This window comes from Orbicella franksi, chromosome 1, assembly GCF_964199315.1.
Source record: "Orbicella franksi chromosome 1, jaOrbFran1.1, whole genome shotgun sequence".
Taxonomy (NCBI): Eukaryota; Metazoa; Cnidaria; class Anthozoa; order Scleractinia; family Merulinidae; genus Orbicella; species Orbicella franksi.
The window spans coordinates 13726033-13748096 of record NC_138145.1 but is presented as its reverse complement, the minus strand read 5'-3'; the positions used below and the strand labels follow the sequence as shown (position 1 = coordinate 13748096).

The 22064-nt window shown below is 38.3% G+C and overlaps 1 protein-coding gene across 4 annotated transcripts; it reads right to left on the bottom strand.

Moving 5' to 3' along the window:
• Positions 1-20: 20 nt before the first annotated feature.
• LOC145478014 (uncharacterized) lies at positions 21-21523 on the bottom strand. Of its 4 annotated transcripts, none has more exons than XR_014048177.1 (8): positions 12833-21523; positions 11826-11880; positions 11051-11155; positions 10003-10089; positions 7820-7984; positions 7068-7145; positions 1186-6078; positions 21-869 (listed from the first exon to the last, which is right to left on the bottom strand). XR_014048177.1 is itself a non-coding variant. In XM_081455901.1 (8 exons), the coding sequence occupies exons 2-8, from the start codon at positions 12976-12978 to the stop codon at positions 5446-5448; spliced, it is 1269 nt and encodes a 422-aa protein (XP_081312027.1). In that variant the 5' UTR covers positions 12979-13532; positions 13572-21523; the 3' UTR covers positions 21-5445. The 4 variants fall into 4 exon arrangements, 3 of the variants coding, with proteins under 3 accessions (XP_081312027.1, XP_081312044.1, XP_081312036.1); XM_081455901.1 differs by having other exon boundaries at positions 21-6078; positions 12833-13532; positions 13572-21523; XM_081455918.1 differs by having other exon boundaries at positions 21-6078; positions 12833-16893; positions 21211-21523.
• Positions 21524-22064: the final 541 nt, after the last annotated feature.

The following is a 22064-nucleotide window of genomic DNA, read 5'->3' as shown; positions in this document are numbered from 1 at the left end:
GAGTACGCAGTGAGGTCTGTACACACGACCGAGGTCGAGATTCTCCCATACAGACCGACTTAGCTCGGTTAATAAGATGTTTATTATATGGCAAAGAAGAAAACTTTAATTCGTTTAATGTCACTGGTTTGCTGACATTTTGCTTGTGAACAGCGATGAGCTTAACTTAAACCTGGCAAAATTTGCTCATCCTCTTTACTTCTTTTTTTGTCATCAGGCTTTTTGGCACTTCCATAAATGATTGAGAAGAAAATAAAAAAAAAGAAATGGTGAACATTTTTGTATTTTAGTTTGCTACTTTTTCAACGCAAAATGTGAAACTGGTCTAGATGGGAAAATCTAGACCGCGGTCAATATTGATTTCAACCAATCAAATTCGTGAATTCAGTAGTTCCCAGTCCTTGTGAGACAGAGTCATATAATAACTAGTGCTTAGTATCACCCAACCAGTGGACTAATGCAAATCCTGCATTTTGATTGGCTGCGCTACTAAATGACTATTAGTAATAGTCCTTGAGTAGCAAAATTGGCGCAATCGAGCGTGACGCTTTCTTTCGTTTTATTCCTGGATAAATATTTCTTCAACTTGCATTTGCTAACTTTATTATTGCCTTTTCTGTCCGACTAGTTGGGTGATACTAAAACAATGAGACCCTTCGCCCTCAAGGGCCACAGGTCAATAGCCCATTCGGGTTCGCCTCATGGGCTATTGACCCGTAGCCCTTGCGGGCTACGGGTCTAATTGTTAAATATTGCCATAGCTCATGGGTGAATGACAAGACTTCGTCGGAACACTGAACTTCATTGACCCGTCTATGTACTTTGGTTGGAACGTTGCCTTGCCCTGGTGAATCTTCAGTTATTTCACCCTGAAAGAAGTAAGCAAATTTATAATTTCGCTAATTTGTATTTCTTTTCAAACCTTCATATACAATATTTGATACCTACTATGCCGGTATACAATGTACATAAAAGTGAGAGTTCATGATCGAGCTTCCTAGGATATTAGTAATTTATTTTTCTAATTTGACAAATAATTCTTACATTTACATCCTTCATATTGGAGGTTTTATGTTCTGATGTTTGTCTCCTGGATTAACAGTCAGCTGAGAAAATTGAATTGCTCGCCTGCTCCTCAGATTGTAACATTGATAGTTTCATGTTCAGGAGTAAACAAATATTTACCTTGTCGATTACTAGTTCGTCGTCGCTGTCTCCTCTGATGTCTCTTCCACATTTTCAATTTGTTCTTCATCGCTGTCTATTTCGATTTCCTCAATGAAGGGCAGATTCTTACAGTAAGACAATACATGCAATAGAAATTGAAATTAACAAATTGAAGCTTAAAATTGACTGTGCCATTAGTTGATGCAGTGGTATGTTTCACTTTGGTCATCATAAATATCCATGAGCTCCATCAACAATTGCAAGTGACTGCTGTAATGTGTAATGGTTGCAAAAATATGGCCAGCAGCCTAAACACTGATACAATCTTGTGCAACAGGTCTTTGCATATATCAAGTAATTCATGTCCAGGACTGTGGTTTTGCAATGCAAGGCGTGAAAATAATGCATTTTGTTTGTCTTTTTTATAAATAGAACAGGGTTGCTTAAGTTATGGAAAAGTCTAAGAAAAACAAAGTTCAAGGTAAGGGAGAATCTTTGTTCTTGGCAAAGTCAGTGAATACAAAATCTTAGTTCTTGGCAAAGTCAGTGAATGGCCAGAATTTTGTTTCAAGTTGCCCTAGGCTGATTGATGAAAATTCATCAACTTTTGTTTTGGTTCTGATGTAAGGTCCATCAGCTCATTCAATGTTCAACATTTTTTTTGCATTTGTTAAAGGTGGTAATGTGTAGCCGATTAGTTATAAGAAATACTTTTTATCAGCAAAAGGAGACGTGCCCCTTGTATTCTGTCAGTGTTGTACTAAATTCTCACATGCCAAGTGTTTAAAAGGTGCCTTCTGAAAGTTTTCAAGAATTTGTTCTAAAATAGAGAAAAAAAAAAGTGTAATCAGTGTAATGTTTACTGATTGATTATAATTACCAAATTTTTTGTTCCAATTTTTTTCTCATTCACTGCCTGTCGTTTTCTTTCAGCTTTTGTCAATGATGACTTCTGTGGAATGCTCTCTCGGCTTGGCAGTTCAAAGACTTCATTTGCAAATTGCTGCTGAATTACTTGCTTCTGATACTGCTGCTTTGAAATGGGACCATTTTGTCTTCCGGAAAATAACAATGAATTTTTGAAATATTTTTTTGTGAAAAAAAATACCTCTTAGTCGGCGCGTTGGGTATGTTATGGACGGGTCAATGGATGAGTGAGTGAGTGAGAGATGTATGTATGTCACACCAATCAGATTGGATCTACTATAAACAGCCAATCAAATTTCTTGTTGTAAAGGTAAATGGTATGTGAGAAGATTTGATCCCAATAGAGTTCAGAAGGGCCATATTTATTCTTCTCTAAAAGAGGAGGAAGTATTCATATATTGGGTTTACTTCGACATTTTCTGTGGGTTAGGCAGAGGATTTTAGTTATGAACGAAATGAGCCTTCAGGTTTGAAACAGTTCGTGAGTTAGTAGTATGCAAATGGAACGAGATATTTTTATTTTTAGTTACAAAGGTAACTTGATACTTTTGTTTTTCACAAGGAGTAAATTCAATTAGAGGTCACGAGTCGTCACTCCTAGTTCTTAGGATATGTTTTAGAGACGAGACTATTTAGATTTGAAACAGTTCTAACGTTTACAATAGTAAGTGCAGGTAATGATTGTTTTGTTCTTGTTGCATGCAAATATTACAATGTATTTTCATTTTTTAGTTACAAAGTGTAATTTGACACTCTTGTTTTTCACAAGAGAATCAATTCAATTGGAGCTGATGAATCGTCACCACTCTTTCGCATGAGATGTTTGCTATCTTTAGTAACAAATGATAACTTAACACTTGTTTTTTTATACGGGAGTAAATTCAATTAGAGCTGACAAGTTATCGTCTATTGTTTCCAGGATATTGAACAAAAAAGAAACTTTCATTTCTGGACGGGTTTTACATCTCTGCAGTAGCAGTTTAATAGTTTTATTTGATGACATTCATTTCAGTCCGATATTTTTAAAGGTAAAAAGTATGAAAACTGTTCAAATGTTCTTTGAAGACTGTGTGGCACCAAGTTAAAGTGCAATTTAATTAAATCAGACTTCCAACGTGTCAGAGAGGTTTTTTTTTCTCTCTTTCTTTCTATTTTCAGTGAAGTTGTGTTGTGTTGTGTTGCGTAAAAAGGGTAAACTTACGACTCGTATAAAATGCGACAGTGTCAGAGAGGTTTTTTTTTCTCTCTCTTTCTTTCTATTTTCGGTGAAGTTGTGTTGTGCTGTGTTGTGTAAAAAGGGTAAACTTACGACTCATATAAAATGCGACAGTCTCTTAATTAACTTGAGTATTTTTGAGCAAAAATTCCTCTTGGGGGTTGGAAGGGCTATGTGATGGGTGAGTGAGGGAGTTATGCATGTGCGCGTGTCACACCAATCACAGTGCGGGTTGTATCAAAGAACGAATCAAACTGCCTGTCGGAAAATAAGATGGTATCTATATCAATCTGCAGACATGTCAGATTACTGTAGTTTGTTCAGTCAAACATTTTATGGCTTACTATTTAGCTATCTTCCCATGACCGATGTAACATCGCATGTACATCATAAATTCCCAGTTTCTTTCTTGCTGTACATTGCAACCAAAAAAACTTGTCAAGTTAACCAAATCATTACTATAAACAGCTCCATGAATGCTCCTATCTCCGACACTTCACACAAAAAAATAACTCTTGCATGCCTTGCGCGTCTATGTTTTTTGTTTTGTTTGTGTGCAGTCTCCATGATGCCATCTTGGAAATTCCTTAGTGTTATTGGGAGACCAATAATTTGAGCATCTGTAAGTGCCTTATCAACATGGTATCCATCACAACTAATGATCTGCTTAAGGGTAGCAGTAACATTGGCAGTGCCAAATATTTGCACAGCCTGGAAGCCAAGGTGGATGCGTGCCTGAACTTCATATTCATCTCCTGTCAAATCATGTGGTGTGTGGAGGTTTCTATATAGTCTATCAAGACCTTTACAAAATGTGCATAAGATTTCCAAAAGAGTTCCTTTGAACCATGATTTGATGATGATGATGATTTTAATTACAAGGAAGCACCACGTAAAAAATACTTCCTTGTTAAAATCCAAAATCAGTGACACATATTACAGACAATGGCTCCTCTTATCTACATCTGTCTTTGTTTAGTCAATGAAACTGAAACACTTGCTGGACAAATCATTGACAGTGCTGTCTATCTAAGTTACGCTGCAACAAGGAAGCAGAGTTGCTCGCACTGGTCCAGCTCGACATCTTGTGACCTGTATCATACTGTAATAGAGGGGAATGGTTATGAAACTCCACAAAGTTCTCTGTTGTATGCTTTGTTTCCTTTTTTGGCCTTGACCGTACACAAAACACAATAGTTGTTTACTACTGACCAAGGAACTAACCAATAGAAATACAGAAATGTTTTGATTACGTAACTCATGCAAAGTGTGTGAGCGCAGAACAAACGATTGTGCACGGTCGTGGACCTTCCAACATAAATCTTGGCATCTTTGTTTGCTCCTTTGATGTTTGCCGGGCTTCATAACCATTACCCTCTATTAACTATGCCCATATCCAAGAGTCAAGTGGTGAAATTATTTCTCAGATTAGATTTCTGGAATGTGATTGGTTCACAAGGATTCGTTGAGAATCACACTGCACCAAAAGTGTGTTGGGATTACTTTTATTCCCATAAAAAATAAAACAACATGGCCGACAAATGTAGGTATTAAAAAGTGTATTTACTTTTTTGACTCCACTAATATTACATTTTTCACCTTACTTTAAAAAAAAAACAGTTCACATCAATAACAACAATAGACAAAACAAAAGAAACTGGTGTTTTTACATCAAATGCACGGAATCCGATAGTACGTTTACATATAACTTGCCTCTTCCAGCAGTTCGATCAGTTAGGGAGCCTCGTGAAGAAGAGCGAGTCGAAAGCAAGGCGAGGGGTTAAAGTAGTTTTAACTACTTTAAAAGTAGTTAAAACTAAGTAACTAAGTTCTAACTAAAACTTATTGCCATTCCAGCGGGTTCCTGATAGACCGCTTTTTCAAAGACGTCAAAGTGAAGTAGGCAGTCAATGATGACGTCATGTGTTAGTGAGAAGGTAAATGACTGGGTACAAAGCTGATGTGTGCTCTCTGCATCCTAGCCACAAGCCACGTGACCTGAATCAGTCGTCAAAAACAATTGTCACCGCCCTCTTGAATTCATGGTTTTCATGTAATGTCAGTATCAGTAGCTTTTGGCAATGATACGGGTCACGGAAGAAAGAAACTGATGCCTTGCTCAAACTCATTAAACACTATACGCGTTGTATATCCAGTATCTCTACACGTCTCACTGCGTCGGCCAAGTCAGTAACCGTATTAGCCATATTAGCCAGCATGCCTCCGTGTGATCGTGAATAGTGCTCTAGTCGCTCGATTCTCTCCTGGATAACTTCCATACTTCTATTCAACCTTGCAAGTTCTCCACGTTGAAGAGGAGATTCCAGTAAACGATTAAATCTGGCTTGAAGGTTGAATTGCTCATTCTGCAAAGCATTCAATTTTCCTTGAAAATCATCAAAATCGCGCTTCTGGCAATCCAAAGTGTGTTGAACCTGGTCGACTTTATTAGAAACATCACGGAACGCATCGGAAAGGTGGCGAATGCGTTGCCTAAGAAGAGGGATTTCCCTTATGAGCAAATCGTGTTGAGCGACCCTATTCTCCAAGTCGTTTAACCTTTGTTCATTTTGATCAGCGACGGATTTACGGGAGGATGTGTTTCGGGAGTCGCTGTTTCCTAAAGTCACTTCTTTTGGTGTTGGAGCGATTTCCCCTTTAAATTCCAAGCTGTTTTCCCGAGAGTTCCTAATTTTACTTGCTTTACTACCAGACAGCAAAAAGGGAACCTGCTGTTGTAAAAGTTGGTTGACGTTTAACTGTTCTTTCTGTAGAAGCAATAAATTATTAAAAATCATTCACTCGGAACCTTGCAAATTATGCAGAGGATGTGGAAAGATGTGATCATGACTAATCATGGACCAAAGAAAAACAGTTTACTATTACATTCTTCATTATCTCAAACTGAAGTTCGTTTATCAGTTGATCTGGTAACTGTCTTAGTCTCGAACTCGGTTATATTTAGACTATGAGTAGTCCCTCTTTCGCTTAGTCCGTCGTCCGTGACGCGAAAGAAAACCACGAGAAAAAAACGGGCCGCGCGAAATCCTGGGGGCGAGGATTTTTTTTCTCGCAGTTTTCTTTCGCGTCACGCACACCGGACTAAGCGAAAGAGGGACTACTCGTAGTCTTGGTTATATTGAGCTTCTCACTATTTCACGACGGACTAAGCGAAAGAGGGACTACAAGTTCTTTCCAGTATGCAGGAATACATCAAACTCTCCTTTTCTCGAAGAATTAAACATTTCCATACAGTACTCGAGAAAACACGATTACCCCATGGTAATATGTCCATGCGACATAATTTTTGGTTTACCTTTCAGGGGACACTTAAACAGGTACTTACAATAAGCATGTTTTATTTCTGAAATGAAGAACGATAACTCCGGTGATAGTTAAATTCAGTTATCTGCCGCTAATGCAAGCATTTAAGAAGGTGCTACGTTAGAGATCATGTAATATGGAATGTCCATACTGCATGCGGGCCCGAAAACGCCAGTGAATTGCAGGGGAGCAAGTGCAACTTTGCAGCAAAAGAAAACCATTTGACTCCGTTGTCCCTTTTAAACTCCCTCTTTACTCTTTACAATTGTTTTTGTTTCCCTTAAATCTTCGAGGTAGCGCGAAAGGGCACGGAGATTGCCAAGAAGATACCGGTATTTGGCAACAATTACATGTTCAGTCAATCTGTCAGTTGTCACAAGATTACCGTGTAACTTAATGGAAACATATAATAACAAAGTTCACATCAAAGTACCTTCACTTGGGGAATTCCACCTTTACCAAGTTTCGTAAGCTTAGCTGGAGATGCCGGGCACTCTTCATTTTGGTGAAGCTGCAAGGTGTTATAAAAATATGGTTAGTTGACTGAGACAGTGATTGGTTGGTGGGCGTGATCCGGAAGAAAGTAGTATAAAGTGTATAATTAAAAAATATGCGATTTCCTGCCTCCGGTCACTGTTCTGGCTCAGTCACTTTTATTCTTCTCCTTACTATTTCACACGGGATGTAGCAAAGTTGAGTTATTTTATTGCAGTACAGGGTTTTGGTGCGTTTCCTCAGAGTTACATTAGTGCTGAGCTGACAAACAATACAGATAAGTGGCATAACGATGTGGTTCATAAGCATAAATGTTAATTTATAATGACCAATCAAAATTCACGAATCATTTTCATCGGATGTAGTTTATGTTGTGGTTTTAATCTGTCATGGGTTTAGAGGATTCTCACACAAGCTAAAATTTTATTTTTCAACGTATCATATTTGATTCATTATCAGTCTGAAACAAAGGGGAAACAGATTCACAAGACAAGACTAGTGAATCTAGTTCGCTTCACTTAACTCAAACCTTAAGGATATGGCGATATGCATGTAGAATTTACTGTAAGGATAAATAGCAATTAACCACTGTCTAAATGTAATGTATAGCCTTGGTAAGGTGCTGTTGAGAGTCTTTCTTACCAAGACTAAGAGACATATACCAGTTGCTAAGAACGGTGAGAACTTTACCTTCATGGCATTGAGATTGACTTGTTCATTGCATAATCTGCATATCTCTAGCCGGTACAAGCATTCATTTTCTAAGTGCTCCGCCAGATCGTTTCTCCTCTTTACCGCCACGTCACACTCAGGATACACGCAAGGTATCATTCTAAGGTCTTCGCCACCGCTGGCCTATTTAAAAAAAATGAAATGTAATCTTAAACTACCACCATCTAATGTACATGACACACACGACTAGTTGCCTGTATCCCGTCCCTTTGGTAATTGCACAAGAGGGGATTGTCGAAGGGTTCGAACAAACCCCTTTTTGAAAAATAGTGAGGGACTTAAACCTCCTCTGCCCTGCTCAAGCTGGTTGATTTTCACATATTGCTATTAAGTTACTCTGCAAGAAAGTGTTTAAAGATATCCGTCGGGAAGGTCTTAGCTCGGATACTGCAAAACCCAGCATTCCTAGAAGTGTTTTCGTTGATGAAGCAGCAGGTCTTGTCGTCAATCCTTTCGTAGATCTTAACAACGACACGGTCAACCACGTGCGCTGTAATTTCAGATGGCTCGCTGGTTTCGTTCGCAGCTCTAAACACTTCTATTAAAGTGCGAACGTTCATTCATTTCAATGACAAAGCTAGAAACCACGACATGTACCAAGGCCTACAGCTTTTCTCGCTGGCTCTTGATGCATACCTGTTGATCTGTCAAAAAATTGTCAATTTATTTCAAGGCCTCCACTTGAGAATGCTTGCAGTTGTCTAATTTGCTTTACGAACACTGCTTTAGTGCGTATAGTGACCCCAGCACTTTCAGGATTTGATCAACGTAGTCTGCAAAGACGAAATGCAGGGAATGTTACTTGAAGGATCCTAGTTGGCACTTGTTGGTTTCCTATTACCGAATTTACTCCAAAATGCTCCTTCCTCGAACACTGACAAGCACCGTACATGACGGCACAAATAAGCATCGCCCTTGAATAAGCACCAGACCCCTAAACAGCAACGCAGCGCTCATTCGAAACATTTTACAACTTAAACGGTGACTACACATGCAAGCGCGTATGCCGCTACTTGACTCCAATAAAAACGCTTCATGACATAATTTCATGAAGCGTTAATAGACCAATTTCGATATATTAAAATTCAGCCTAACAAAATAGACCTCAGCACAAAGCTCTGGGGAATAAACCCCACAAACTCTGTAGTTATTCCCCAGAGCCTCGTACTGAGGTCTATTGTTCTCGGCTGAATTTTAATATATCGACATTAGTCTATTTGTTATTACAATACGGTAACTTGTTAAAACACGAATTTGAAAGATTCGGACGATAGGAAACATTTTGAATCAGCTTTTTACTATGCATCTTTTATTGGAATTTTTATGGAATTAATATTTCCATGAGAATGAGAATGAAGGATGTGGTACAATGTAAATATCCTCCACTTTTCACCCACACGGAGGTGGATGTTTGTTATCGAGAGTTTGAGTAGCCACCGTCAGAGTACTCGCAAAGCACTATTCACTGGTTTGGGTATGTGCTGATAGTCTACTGATTAACGCCCAGCGCCCAGCTCGAGGTTACTATCGAAGTCGATAAAAACCAATCTATCAATTAAAACGAATAACTGTTATTTCGGAAACTTCACGAAAACGCGAAGTTGAAGCAATTTTAAACGAAAGACTGATCAGCTCCCGGTGCCGTCTACTGATAGTCAGATCGCTACTGTATGGTAATAAGCCAATGGCGGTTAAGCCAATTAAAACGTTGGAAATGCACTATCTTAATGATCATCTTAAGTCAGCGATCATGTGCGCGTTGTTACAATTTTGCATATAAAAGCTGCCTTGCTTTTAATAGAAGTTGAAAAAAATCACCTTAAGTATAATTTTTGTTGAAGAGAATAAAGAGACTTTTAACCAAAACTATAAAATACACGGGCTTGCCCCTAGTTTTCTGTGAGCAATTATTCAACTCGCCTATATGCCACCTCCTCGTCAGTTGGCCATTCGCTCGTAAAAGACTTGAGCTTGTGGACAAACTTAATAAAAAGGCTAAACAAACAAGACGGAATTAATGCTTCATTTAGGCAACAAACGAAAAATAAGGAATAAAACAGATGAGAGGCGTTGTGCAATAAAACACAATGTATCACTACACCAACTTCAGGCATTGCGTTACTATCCAATTTTCTCCTTACCTCCAACTGACTACATCTTTCATATCCTTGAGCTTGTCCAATTTCTTTTCCCTGGCAGCTGCCAAAACTGCAATTCCCCACATGGCCCTACAACGCATGGTTTGCACACAATCACACAAGCACTACCCGTCTCATTCTGCAGACATAGCGTCTCTATAATTTCCTATTAAGTGATCTGCATAACTGTTCTTCTTTTCTTTTAACTGGCTGCCTGGCATTTTAACTCTTACGTTATTTCGGGTAGCCAGCACCCCTAGGGGAGACTGAACACTTAGTTGACCCAAAACAAAGACCGTCATTTATTTGGGAGGTGAATGCATATATCATTTTGTCAAGAGTAAGTGTAAGTGTGTGTGTGTGTGTAAGTGTGTACTGTATGTATATGAGTACAACCATATGATGCCATTGCTGTCACCAACCACTGACTAAAATGGCCAGTGGGCTCACTTTGAGAGGGAAGATATCGACTTGGGTGACGGGTTTTGCTAAGGATAAGGAAAATCAGAACAAGTGGGAAAGAACCTCTTTTCATTTTTGTACTTTATTTTCATTTTTGCACTTTACCTGTACTTTACTTATCATAACTTACTGGGGATGGCTATGTGGCCGGTTTCTTTTTCATCGATATTTATTAATCAAATCCTGTTGAGTTGTTGCGTTTGCTAAAAGCACACTTCTGAAGGTGACAGATCAGCATTTGAAAGCTTCTTAATTTACCCAAAGGACTGCAACTTAACTTAGCCATCGCACTGTAACTGATAGGTGTGCATTCTAAAATCGCTAACACATAACAATAATAATGCCAAAACATAAAGCAAATGATTGGTTGTCCACAGGCATTAAATGTGCACCACACTACCAAATACACACTTTGACTAACTGAAAAAGAAAACCCTCGCCCTCTTAATCTGGAAATTGGCATAGAAAATGGTTCCAGTGGTGTTAATGTCTTGGAGAGACTTGACTGTACAGTCACATTTATAAACAGTTGGGTTAGCACTAAGTGTGGGAAAAAAACTTAATTTATAAAAAAAACAACTTAAATTACCTCAAAATCATGTAACCTTCCATTCCATTGACATCCTGAATCCAAGAACAAACAGTGAACTGCTAAGTTAAGCACTTCTTTGCAGACACTGGCATCTGGTGAGAACTGAAAAAAAAATATGGAGCATTGACAATAGCAAGGTTCAAAATCTAAACATTGATACACCAAAAACAATCAAGGTCAAGTCTGCACTACCGCTTAAGCACCTCACATCATAGAAGCTTATTTCAGTTTCTGTAGCAGTAAGCAACGAGAAGTATCACCACTACTCCCTGATTAGATGCAAGCATATTCAACTTGCATGTTGAACTCCAGCGTTTTACCAGGATCTTCTCACAAGCACTATTACAAATGCTTAACTGGGTGGATAGAGGTACTGTGACAGAGAGGAAGGTTTTGCCCAAGAACACAACACAACCAGTACAGTGGCAGATCTTGAGAGACATGTCACCTCCCTACTTCTCATTTTAAAATGCAAAAAACCTGGCCCATCTTCCCTATTATTAAAAGACAGTGTCTTCAAATGCCAATTAAGGCAGGTCAAACTATTCACTGATGCTAATTCCAGTTGAATTTGACAGCTGCAAGTGAATCCTGCAATTTAATTACTGCAGACTTTTGCCCTCTAATTTTTTTTCTGTTATTGTTACTTGAACTACATATACAAGGGAGGAAAAGACAAACTAATGATAATTAATAGGTAGAAGAAGGAAGGAACTAAACTGAAGCACAATATAATTACACATGACAAAACTCCTTTCTGTGTTCACATTACCTCATAATCAAAAAGTGGTATTCCAGTCCTTGAACAAACTCCTTGTGGATTGTTTCTGTTTGTAAATTATTTATAACAATTTATTTATTTATAACAACTTTATTTGCATCAAAAATATATTATTAAATATATCTACTTTAATTTACGTGGTAATGATAATGACAATGACAATACAATGACAGTAACAGTGACAGTGACAGTGTCAGTGGTGTTGGTAATGGTGACGGTGGTGGTGGTGACAGTGTCAGTGTCAGTGTCAGTGACAGTGACAGTGTCAGTGTCAGTGACAGTGACAGTGACAGTGACAGTGACAGTGACAGTGACAGTGACAGTGACAGTGACAGTGACAGTGACAGTGACAGTGACAGTGACAGTCAACATAGCCATCCAAAGGAAAGATCTAAGATTCCATTAATACATGTTCATAAGCTAACAGTGGTTAGCTGAGTACCACTATTAAATATGCCACTTCCACTATGAAAAAGAACATTGAGAATTATTCTGTAAAAATAATTTACATAATAAACAAACTGCATTAACAGGGTTCATACTCTTTTAAGCTCGTCAAATTCCATGACTTTCCATGACCTTTTCCATGACCTTTTCCTTTTTTCCATGACCTTAAGTTTAACTGTCACTTTTGAAAATTCTCAAAACTATCCTTGTTTTAGGGTCAAATTTGCATTATTTTTTGCAATCTCTGGCCTTTGCCAAAATATGTGTAGTTCAAATTGCCCTGAGAGCATCTGCATGGGAGGCTATTGCTCAGTGACTCGCCTTTATTATAATTTTGTTCTTGTTTTGACATCTGCAGTGACAAACACACCAGGCTTAACTATTACTTTCCCTTACTTTCCATGACCAACAATTATATTCCATGACTTTCCAGGCCTGGAAAACAAAATTCTTGAATTCCATGACTCTCCAGGTTTTCATTGACCCATACAAGCCCTGATTAATTATAAAGTATTTAATAATAACTTTAACTCACATGTAACAATACTCACAGGAAAAGATGCTTTACACAGGAACTACAGAAGAAGTGGCCACAGCTTGCCCTTGTTGCATCCCTCAACACAGATTGACAGTATTCACAGATAAACTTGTCTTTGAGGTTCTGCTTGTCCCCTTCCAATATAGGGTAACCTGGCATTTTTGTTGCACAGAAATTATTAACTCAGCTCTGTGTAGCCACTGGTTTAGGAACTGGCTCTCTATACAGCCACACCAATGCTACAGCTTTGAACTGTAAATGGATGAGATACTCAAGTCCTGACATTTGAAGGAGTCTTAGAGGAAATTTGACTGCAAAATAGAAAGTCAAAAAATCAATACATTTATTTTGAGTTACGCTTAGTGAATAAGCAAAATGTCAAGGGCCTCTCCGCCCCTCCCCCAAGGAAAGACTCCTATAAAAAAAGGAGGGGGTTGCTCCTCTGAAATTTTGGAAAGAACCCCTAAGACGTACCAAGAGTCTGTTTTGTGGGCACACGGCTTGAATTTGTTTACCCCTAAGGTGTCAATTCTAACATAACACATTATTTCCTGTCATATGTTTTTTGAATGCTCATGTCATATTTTTTTGGGAAAAGTACACGAAGTGGTTTGAACAGCTTTCAAAGCACACAATTTCTAACAAACAATTAGATTATTATGGGCTCGAGATTTCTATCATGTGATAGAGATCGAGAGTGAGTAATTATAAATCTACTAGTGTAATCATGAATCTACCGAGTAATTATAAACCTACTGAGTAATTATACATCTACTAGACATTCAAAAATTTATCTAAATCCTCTTCAAAGATGCCAAGAAGCGGCTGTCATTTTGTTAACAAGAACACTACTGCCGATAGATAGCTAGTTAAGCATAGCCAATCAGAGAACAGCATTCATGATAGAGCACTAGTAGATTTATACCAAGTTACAATATACCAACATTTGTCTTGCTGAACCAATAGTCACAGTGGATTATGTGTCATGATCAGGCGCAGTTGCCTACACTTCTGACTAATAGTTATAGTATCTATACCACCTCCCTCAGTGGAGTCCTGGCCACTTACAAGATGTAGAAGCCTAATTGAAAATTACCCAACATTTCCTCACCAAAAAGGCCTGCATGTGCACTGCTGATTGGGTACTACAGCTTTACAGTTTTAGCCTGCAAGCACATAGATTATTTTTGCTTGTTAAAAAGTGACATCATGAGTCACTATTGCTAAATGTGTTTCAGAAAAATTGGGGTCATGCATGTATGCTCTGAATTATTTAGCTTCACTTGTTCCTGAAGGGCACTAATTTATATACGCTTTAATTGTTATTATATCATTATAGTGTTTGTATCCATTATAATGCGTGCTCTCATTGGCCAGTTCTGGGGCATTATTCTCCCGTGATGCCCACAGGCCAATTATAAGATGGGTCTGCAAAATCAAAGCAAAAAGCCACATAATAAACAACTCATTAACCTTGAACGTTCAGTCTTTACGGGAAAATCTCAAACCTTGGCCTTGCTGTATTGACCTTGCTATTGCTCAGTCAATATGGCAAGGTCTTGGTTTGAGATATTCCAGCAATGTCCTCACTCTCAGTCAATAAGTAGTTATCAGAAGGTTTAATCAGCAACTGTAGAAGTCTTAGGTGTGCACAGTTTATGCAATTAAATTTCACCAGGTAGAAGAATTTGGGACCTATGTAACTTGCCATAATTGTTTTCCTAATACAAGTTGTTTTAGCTCATTTCTCTCACAAGATAGTTTAATTGAGCTTTGAATTTCAGGGCTAGATCTCTAACAACATCTCTGGGTCTTTTTTTTGGTTCTTGTGCAGGTGGACTGTGCCCAAGATCCCTACTCAGTATTTTAAGTGTACTTTTCCTCTGGTTGGGTAAAACATGGCCTCTTCAAGGCGTTCAGTTAGTTGGGGTGCAGAGTGAAAAAAGGCGAGCGAAAAAATAGGGGAGAAGCACAGTGAGAGAAAGTGAAAGAACACCTGTGGGCAAACTTAACAAAAGGTCCTTCTGCCCACTTATAGACTGCCTACAGGGACCCGTAACACGACCGCAGGCTCGTGGTTTTCTTTTGTCAGCAGATGTGTTGAGAAATGATTCTCCAGAATTGTAAAAAGAAGATTGCTGAAAACGCCAAAACGACAAACAAATTGTAGATTGCCATCTGGACTCTGGATATACTCGTTCCGTGAAGCATGCTAACACCCTCTCAGGAGATCAAGAGGAATTGACTGGAGAATCACGGCATTCTTTCTCGAAGTAAAGCTACAGCTTTCTCTGATAAATAAGATAAATATGATATCCATGATAAGAAGCAACATGCTGTACTTGCAAACAGTTCAAACATCTGGGCCCTAATAACACAACATAAAAGTGTCCTTCATAAACAAGTGTGAAGCAAAGATAGGTCAAAAGACCGAAAAGTCTGGAAGAGGCTAGGTGAAACAAAGTAAGAGAAATATGTTTTCTCGCACACCACTGCGGCACTGGAAATAGGTCATGTGACCTTGATAGCTTAGGATACAGTTAGCTGATTGGTTAGCTGGCTGTTTATTTTGGTGATGGCGTTACATTGACACAATCTTGCTGCTGTGCATGTAGTGGTTTTCAATTTCTTTTTATAAAAGGCTGAAAAATCTCAAAACAGTTGGGAAGATCAGGCAAAATTATTTGATCTATGAAGACAACCTTGTCGCTGATGCTGATTTATACTACCTGTTAGGCTGAAGGATGAATGATGATGCGAAACAATGAGTGCCAAAGGCACAAGCTTCTGGAATGGTCTTGGGCCAATTGTCCCCCTCCCCCTGCCAGGAAGTGTTTTGGAGTTTAACTCCCTAAAATCCCCTTTCCTCTGTTTCTGTCAAGTTATTCTGACTGATTTCCATAAAATAGCAGGAACCAGCATGGATCTGCCCCTGCTTCTTGGCCTATAAGGATAAGCCACTTCTAAACCAAGCAGTTCCTGGGGAGGGTCTAAAAGAGTGGGTATTAACTTTTGGGTCAGGTCTGGAATAAGGAGGGAAAATGACATAGTTTTAGTCTAAAATAGGGTTAAAATTTCATGAAGCACACCACACACATGCACCCCACCAAAATTTTCAGGAAATACTGTACATCCCTGGGGTTCATGGGAATCAGTAATGAACAACTGCATGCAGATTGCAAGACAGCCGACATAATTGTCATAAATGCACAGTGAACAAACAGGAACACAAAAATTCCTTACTACCTGTAGTAGCTCACAGTAAAAAAGATATGGTTTGGATCCCACTGGACTCTCATAAAAAGGCTTTTAATGCTGGTGAATCCATTCCCAGCAACTGCATACACAGTTACATGTAAGTATGCAGTTATATTTTTCAGGCCAATTTCTTATAATAAATGGCTAAAAGAAATTATCTGGTAGACATGAAAGAAAAAATTGTGTAAATTTTCAATCGAAACAGTTTTCCCTCATTCAACATTTTAGAAAAAGAATTTGGTAAAATATATTCATGAGCAGTCTATTATTTTAGTGGTCATAATTATTGCAAAATTTGGATAAATTAGCATGCTTTCTTTCATCATCTGAAACAGCTTGACTATGATAAATCTACATGTAGTCTTAAGCTTATATTCAAACACAACACACAGTCCAGGACCTACAACCCATGAATGACAACCCACAACTCCTGACCCACCCTACCACCCATGCTAAAAAGCCTCACTGTATGGTGGCAAAAGAGGAAATGCACTTTCACATCTTTATTAATACAAAGTGGATTCTTGCATTGACATGTGCATCAACTATCATGTACTTGAAAATGAGCTTCTATGGGTGACGTGCGTCTCAGATAGCTTATCTCCCCGATGACCAATGTATAAAGTCTTAAGCTTAATATGAAAATATGGTTTAAATTGCACTTGAAACTGTTATGATAAGTTGGTTGCCCTGTGTAATGTATTGCTACCTGATCTTGAGGATCACATGTTGTGTAAAGAACTGCAATACACTCTTGAAGTTAAAGTGTGTAGACATGTACTTTTTTATACTCATAACATGGTACCACAGGGATCTCTGCAAAAGTGATTTAAAGAAAGCTTACTGACTCTCAACTCTGACAAAGAAAGTATCAAACCTCCCTCAGAATTGGATATTAATAGTCTCAACCTCACAGATGTGTGGAAGGAATGGAAGGAAGTGTGGAAATTGTATTGGATATTGAGTGGCCTTTCAGAAAGGACGATGCCATACACATAGCAACTATCCAAAGTATTCTTTAACACTCGAGAAAGCCATCAAACTATGCAGAATCACAGAAGAATCTAAGGAACAGTCAAAAATCTTCATCTCACCAACTACTCAGATGGGTAGCATCCACGCTGTAAAGAAGACAAAGCCACAGGTGGACACAGGAAAATCCAAAAACAAAGACTTGCAGAGAATAATGAAATGCAAATTCTTCACAACGTGTCATGACAAAGGAAATTGTCTGGCCTACAGAGCCATGTGTCACAAATGCAATGGAAGAAACCACTATGCTCAGTGCTGCTTCAAATCAAAGAATAGCACGGAAGAAGCGTCTTCGTCACATGAAAGTAGAGGAGCATATTGGAGGGTCTGAACATCAAGGAAATTCAAGGTAGTACTAGAAGGAACATTGAGTCAGATCTACTTGTTAATGACATTCCTGCAAGTTTTAAACTTGATACTGGTGCAGAATGTAATGTAATTTCCATAGGTTTGACTCATGAGTTGAATGCCCAGGTACAGCCAACAAGCATGCTACTCAAGTCATTTGGGAGGCACCAGCTAGCTAGATACTGTGAGCAAATGTCTTCTTGATACGAAGGTATAGGAAACTAAGGGTTCAACACCCTTGGAGTTTTATGTACTCCAAGATAATGTAAGACACCTCCTTGGTTTAGAATCATGTGTAGACCTAGAGCTAATCACCCTGGATAACAAAGTAGAACAAGTAGGTCTCAGTGAAAAATTCACCCTTCTGGATGAATTTCAGGATGTTTTCAAAGGTTCAGGTTGTGTTGAGGGAGAGTATAACATCAAGTTGAAGGCCAATAGTCATCCTACTATTCAACCACAAAGGAATGTCCCATAAGACTGATAGAGAAACTCAAGGGAACTATCAACAAGCTTGAAAGAAAAGATATTATTACCAATTAAAGTAGATTAGGACCAGTTACCTGGGTTAGCAATTTAGTAATCGTTGAAAAAGCAAACAAAACTCTGAGATTGTGTCTAGAACCACCAGATCTTAATGAAGCCATTGGAAAAAGAAGATTTCAAACCACCAAGTTTTGAAACAATTTTGAGTACTCTGAATGGTTGCAAAGTTTTCTCAGTTGTTGACGTGTCAAATTTTTATTGGCACCAAAAACTTACAGAAGAATCCTCATTTCTCTGCATGTTTAATTTGCCTTTTGGCCGATATCATTTTAAAAGAATGCCATTTGGTATTTCATGCACAAGTGGGGCATGAAGTGGCCCAGAAAACGGTTGAAAAACATTTTGGTAATATTTCAGGTGCATTACCAATTTTCTATGATATCATCATTGGAGGTGGAGATGAACAAGAACATGATTTGATCTTATGCAAGGTGTTAACAAGGGCACAAGAGCGCAATGTCAGATTCAACCAAGACAAAATCCAGTTTTGAGTAAACAATGGTATATGCGTGAAGTTGTTAGCGAACTGGGATTTTCACCAGGCCAAGACAAAATTTCAGCAATTCACAACATGCCCACTCTGTCATGCAAGCAAGACCTGAAAAGGTTATTAGGCATGATTAACTATCTTACCAAGTATGATACAGTTCTTACTAAACTCAAATCTGTCCTGAGTACTGCCCCAATCCTATGATTTTATGACACAAGGTTACGTACTACACTCCAAGTTGATGCCAGTAAAAGTGGTCTAGGAGCATGTTTGATGCAACAGAATCAACCAGTAGCAATTATGCCTCACATGCTATGTCAAGTTCAGAAATCAATTACGCCCAAATTGAGAAAGAGCCCTTGGCAATCATTTATTGGTGTGAGAGATTTAAGATGTACACATATCAGATCATAAGCCCCTAGAAAGTATTTTCAAAAAGCCTCTTTTCAAGGTACCCCTGGCTTGCAAAGAAAGAGACTTCGTTTGCAAAAGTATAATCTTACTGAAGTGAGATATATATGTTCCAAGGAAGTTTCTTTGTATTGCAGATACCCTATATCAAGAGCATTTGATCAGTCCAATGTTCCTACTGATGATGATATGCATCGTGATATGGAGCATTTCATTCATAGTGTAATTATCAATCTCCCAATTTCGACGTGAAGTTGACAGAATATTTTACAAGTTAACTTATACTGCAATGATCCTACTATGCAAATGTTACACAGGTATTGCCATGGAGGGTTGGTCTGAACACAAACGTGATGTACCTCTTCCTCTAAAGTCTTTTTGAAATGTCAAGAATGACATTCAGGTTACAGATGGAATCCTACTCAAGGACTACAGGCTTGTCGTGCCATTTGCATGGAGAAAAGATATACTCCAGAAATTGCATATAAGTCACTGTGGCATTGAAAAAACCAATGCTAATGTGTGTACAAAGGTATTTTGGCCTGTTATGACTAAGCGTATTGAAGACACGGTGTCTAGTTGTGAAAAATGTTTAAAATATCAAAGTAAGCAGACCAACGAACCCATACAAACTCAAGAAATCCCACCATTGCCTTGGCAAATAGTTTTATCTGATGTGTTAGAACACAAAAATCAAAACTACCTTGTGGTCACTGACTATTATTATTCAAAGTATATTGAGGCCATTAGGCTCAATGGCAAAACCAACAGTGGTGTTATCCGCTGTCTGAATGAATTTTTCACAAGACATGGTTATCCACAAACTCTAATTGCAGATAACATACCTTACAACTCCAGCGAAATGAGGGACTATGCTACGCAATATGGCACTAACATTATAACAACCAGTCCTGCATATACCGGTAGTCAGGTAAACAGTCTTGCCAAAAAGACAGTTCACATTGTTGCAAATTTACTGAGAAATTAAAGGAGTGCAATTTAAATGAAGGTCTAATGGAATACTGCAACATGCCAATAAGCAATTTTCCTTATTTGCCTAACCAAAGGTTGTTCAGTTGGCAAATCCAAACAAGAGTTCCTATTCACTCTATAGTCTTAGTACCACAGATCTGTCGTGATATTCCAGCGTTTTTAGAAAAACAACAAGCTTAATACAAAGAATTCTATGACTGACAAGGCTCCAAACAATTGCCACAAATCAAGGAAGGGGATAGTGTAAGGTTCAAGAAACCAGGTGACAAACATTTGTCACGTGCTGCAGTTGCAGGAAAACATGAAACACCCAGATCGTATATCATTACTGATGAAACTGGTAGAGAGTACCGGTATGATAGAAATAGATGCCATAATCATCTTACTCAGGAACCCCCTGTTACTATATTAAATGATGATCTCATAAGGATTATGTTATGTAAAAGAGTTGTATTGTAGATTCGTCTGCAGTTGAGTTATTGAATTCTATGTTCCAGTTTCCACTTGTATTAACATAATCTCGTTACGACAGCCAAATAGCTCAAGAAGGAAGGAAGGAAGGAAGGCAGGCAGGCAGGCAGGCAGGCAGGCAGGAAGGAAGTAAGTAAAGACTTTATTTAAAGAGGGTAGCGCTAAAATAGTATAAAAATACTAACAAACCAGTGGCCCTCTAAAAATTATGTACAATACGGATGTTAAAACTATGGCATAACTATGAGATAATATAACGAATAAAAATACAAGAGATAAGAGATAAAATCAATTAAATGTACAAAAAGTATAACTAAATCAGAGAATAAAATTATTTAAAAGCTGCTGTTCTTCAAAAAAGATGCTTCGATAAGTTGGTTACCCTGTGTAATGTATTGTCACGTGATCCTAAGGATCACATGTCGTGTAAAGTACTGCAATAAACTCTTGAAGTTGAAACGTGTAGTCGTGCATTTCCTCATACTCATAACAGAAACTGAATTGAAAATTGTGCGAACCTACTCTAAAATGACGTGTATGTACACATTTTCAGAATTTTAGGTGCCCTGGATCCCTGAAAATTAAGACCTCTCCATATAGTAACTCGGACGCTATTAAAATGTTTAACTCATCTACTATTTGGGTATTTAGATAAGGACCAACTCAAGTCAGAAACCCTAAAAATTGCGGGATCACAATACTTGTTTTGGAGGTAAACAGGTAAAGCGCTTTGAAGACTGATCTGTGGTCAAGTAAAGCGATATTCGCTCCATTGCTATGTATTCCCGCACGGCCCGGGCTGGGTACATTTGCCAATTCATCATACAGACATCATCACTTACCCCTAACTATTTAGAAGATGATACACTGAAGGTTCCTTGCACTCTGTTAAAGCCGCCGATCGCCCCTAGGAAATCGTACCCGACCGTTCGTTCAGTTATTACGTTCAAAGAACAGAGCCAAGCAACTGGTCTCGTGATCTGCCTGTTAAGTTCATCCCGTCATGTAAGATTAATTTTAGTGTACCCAGACATAGACTTGAAACCCAAACAATTAGGCTAATTAGCGATGATCAATTAGTAATTGATGACTTTAATATATCGATGACCAAAAATTTTATGGCCTATTAATTACTCATTGATGCCATTGATTATTCATTGATGCTGATAATTGATTACGGAAAAATTCCATGTTAAACCCCTAGGCTTATATAACTTCAAAAGGGGTTTTGGGCGGGCTTATAAACGGAGGGCTTATATCCAGGGGGGCATGTAAGTCGAATAAAGAAAATGTTTCGGAACGACGAGATAAAATTAATGACTAATAGTGATGACTGAAAATTTTATGGACCCCATTAGCCTGTTCCAAGCTTCGGCAGTTAGGGACGAGCGAAAAAAAGAGGGCAAGCGAGAGAAAAAACGAGGGAGGACTCCAACTACCGAGAGCCTGGAACAGGCTATGGCCCCGTTTTGATTAAACTATCGGCAAATTAATAATAAATAACTATTCAACTAATCATCAACCCTTGATTACATAATGATTTCATTGAGGACATTGATATCATCTGGTAAAAATATTTTTAAAATAGAAACTTTATTTAATTTCAGTGTCAAAATGTTAATTTAGCTGTAGATAGTGAGACAAGCTAATTGGAGACACTTCTAGACTAAGAAGAAAAAAAAAAAGAACTCTGAAG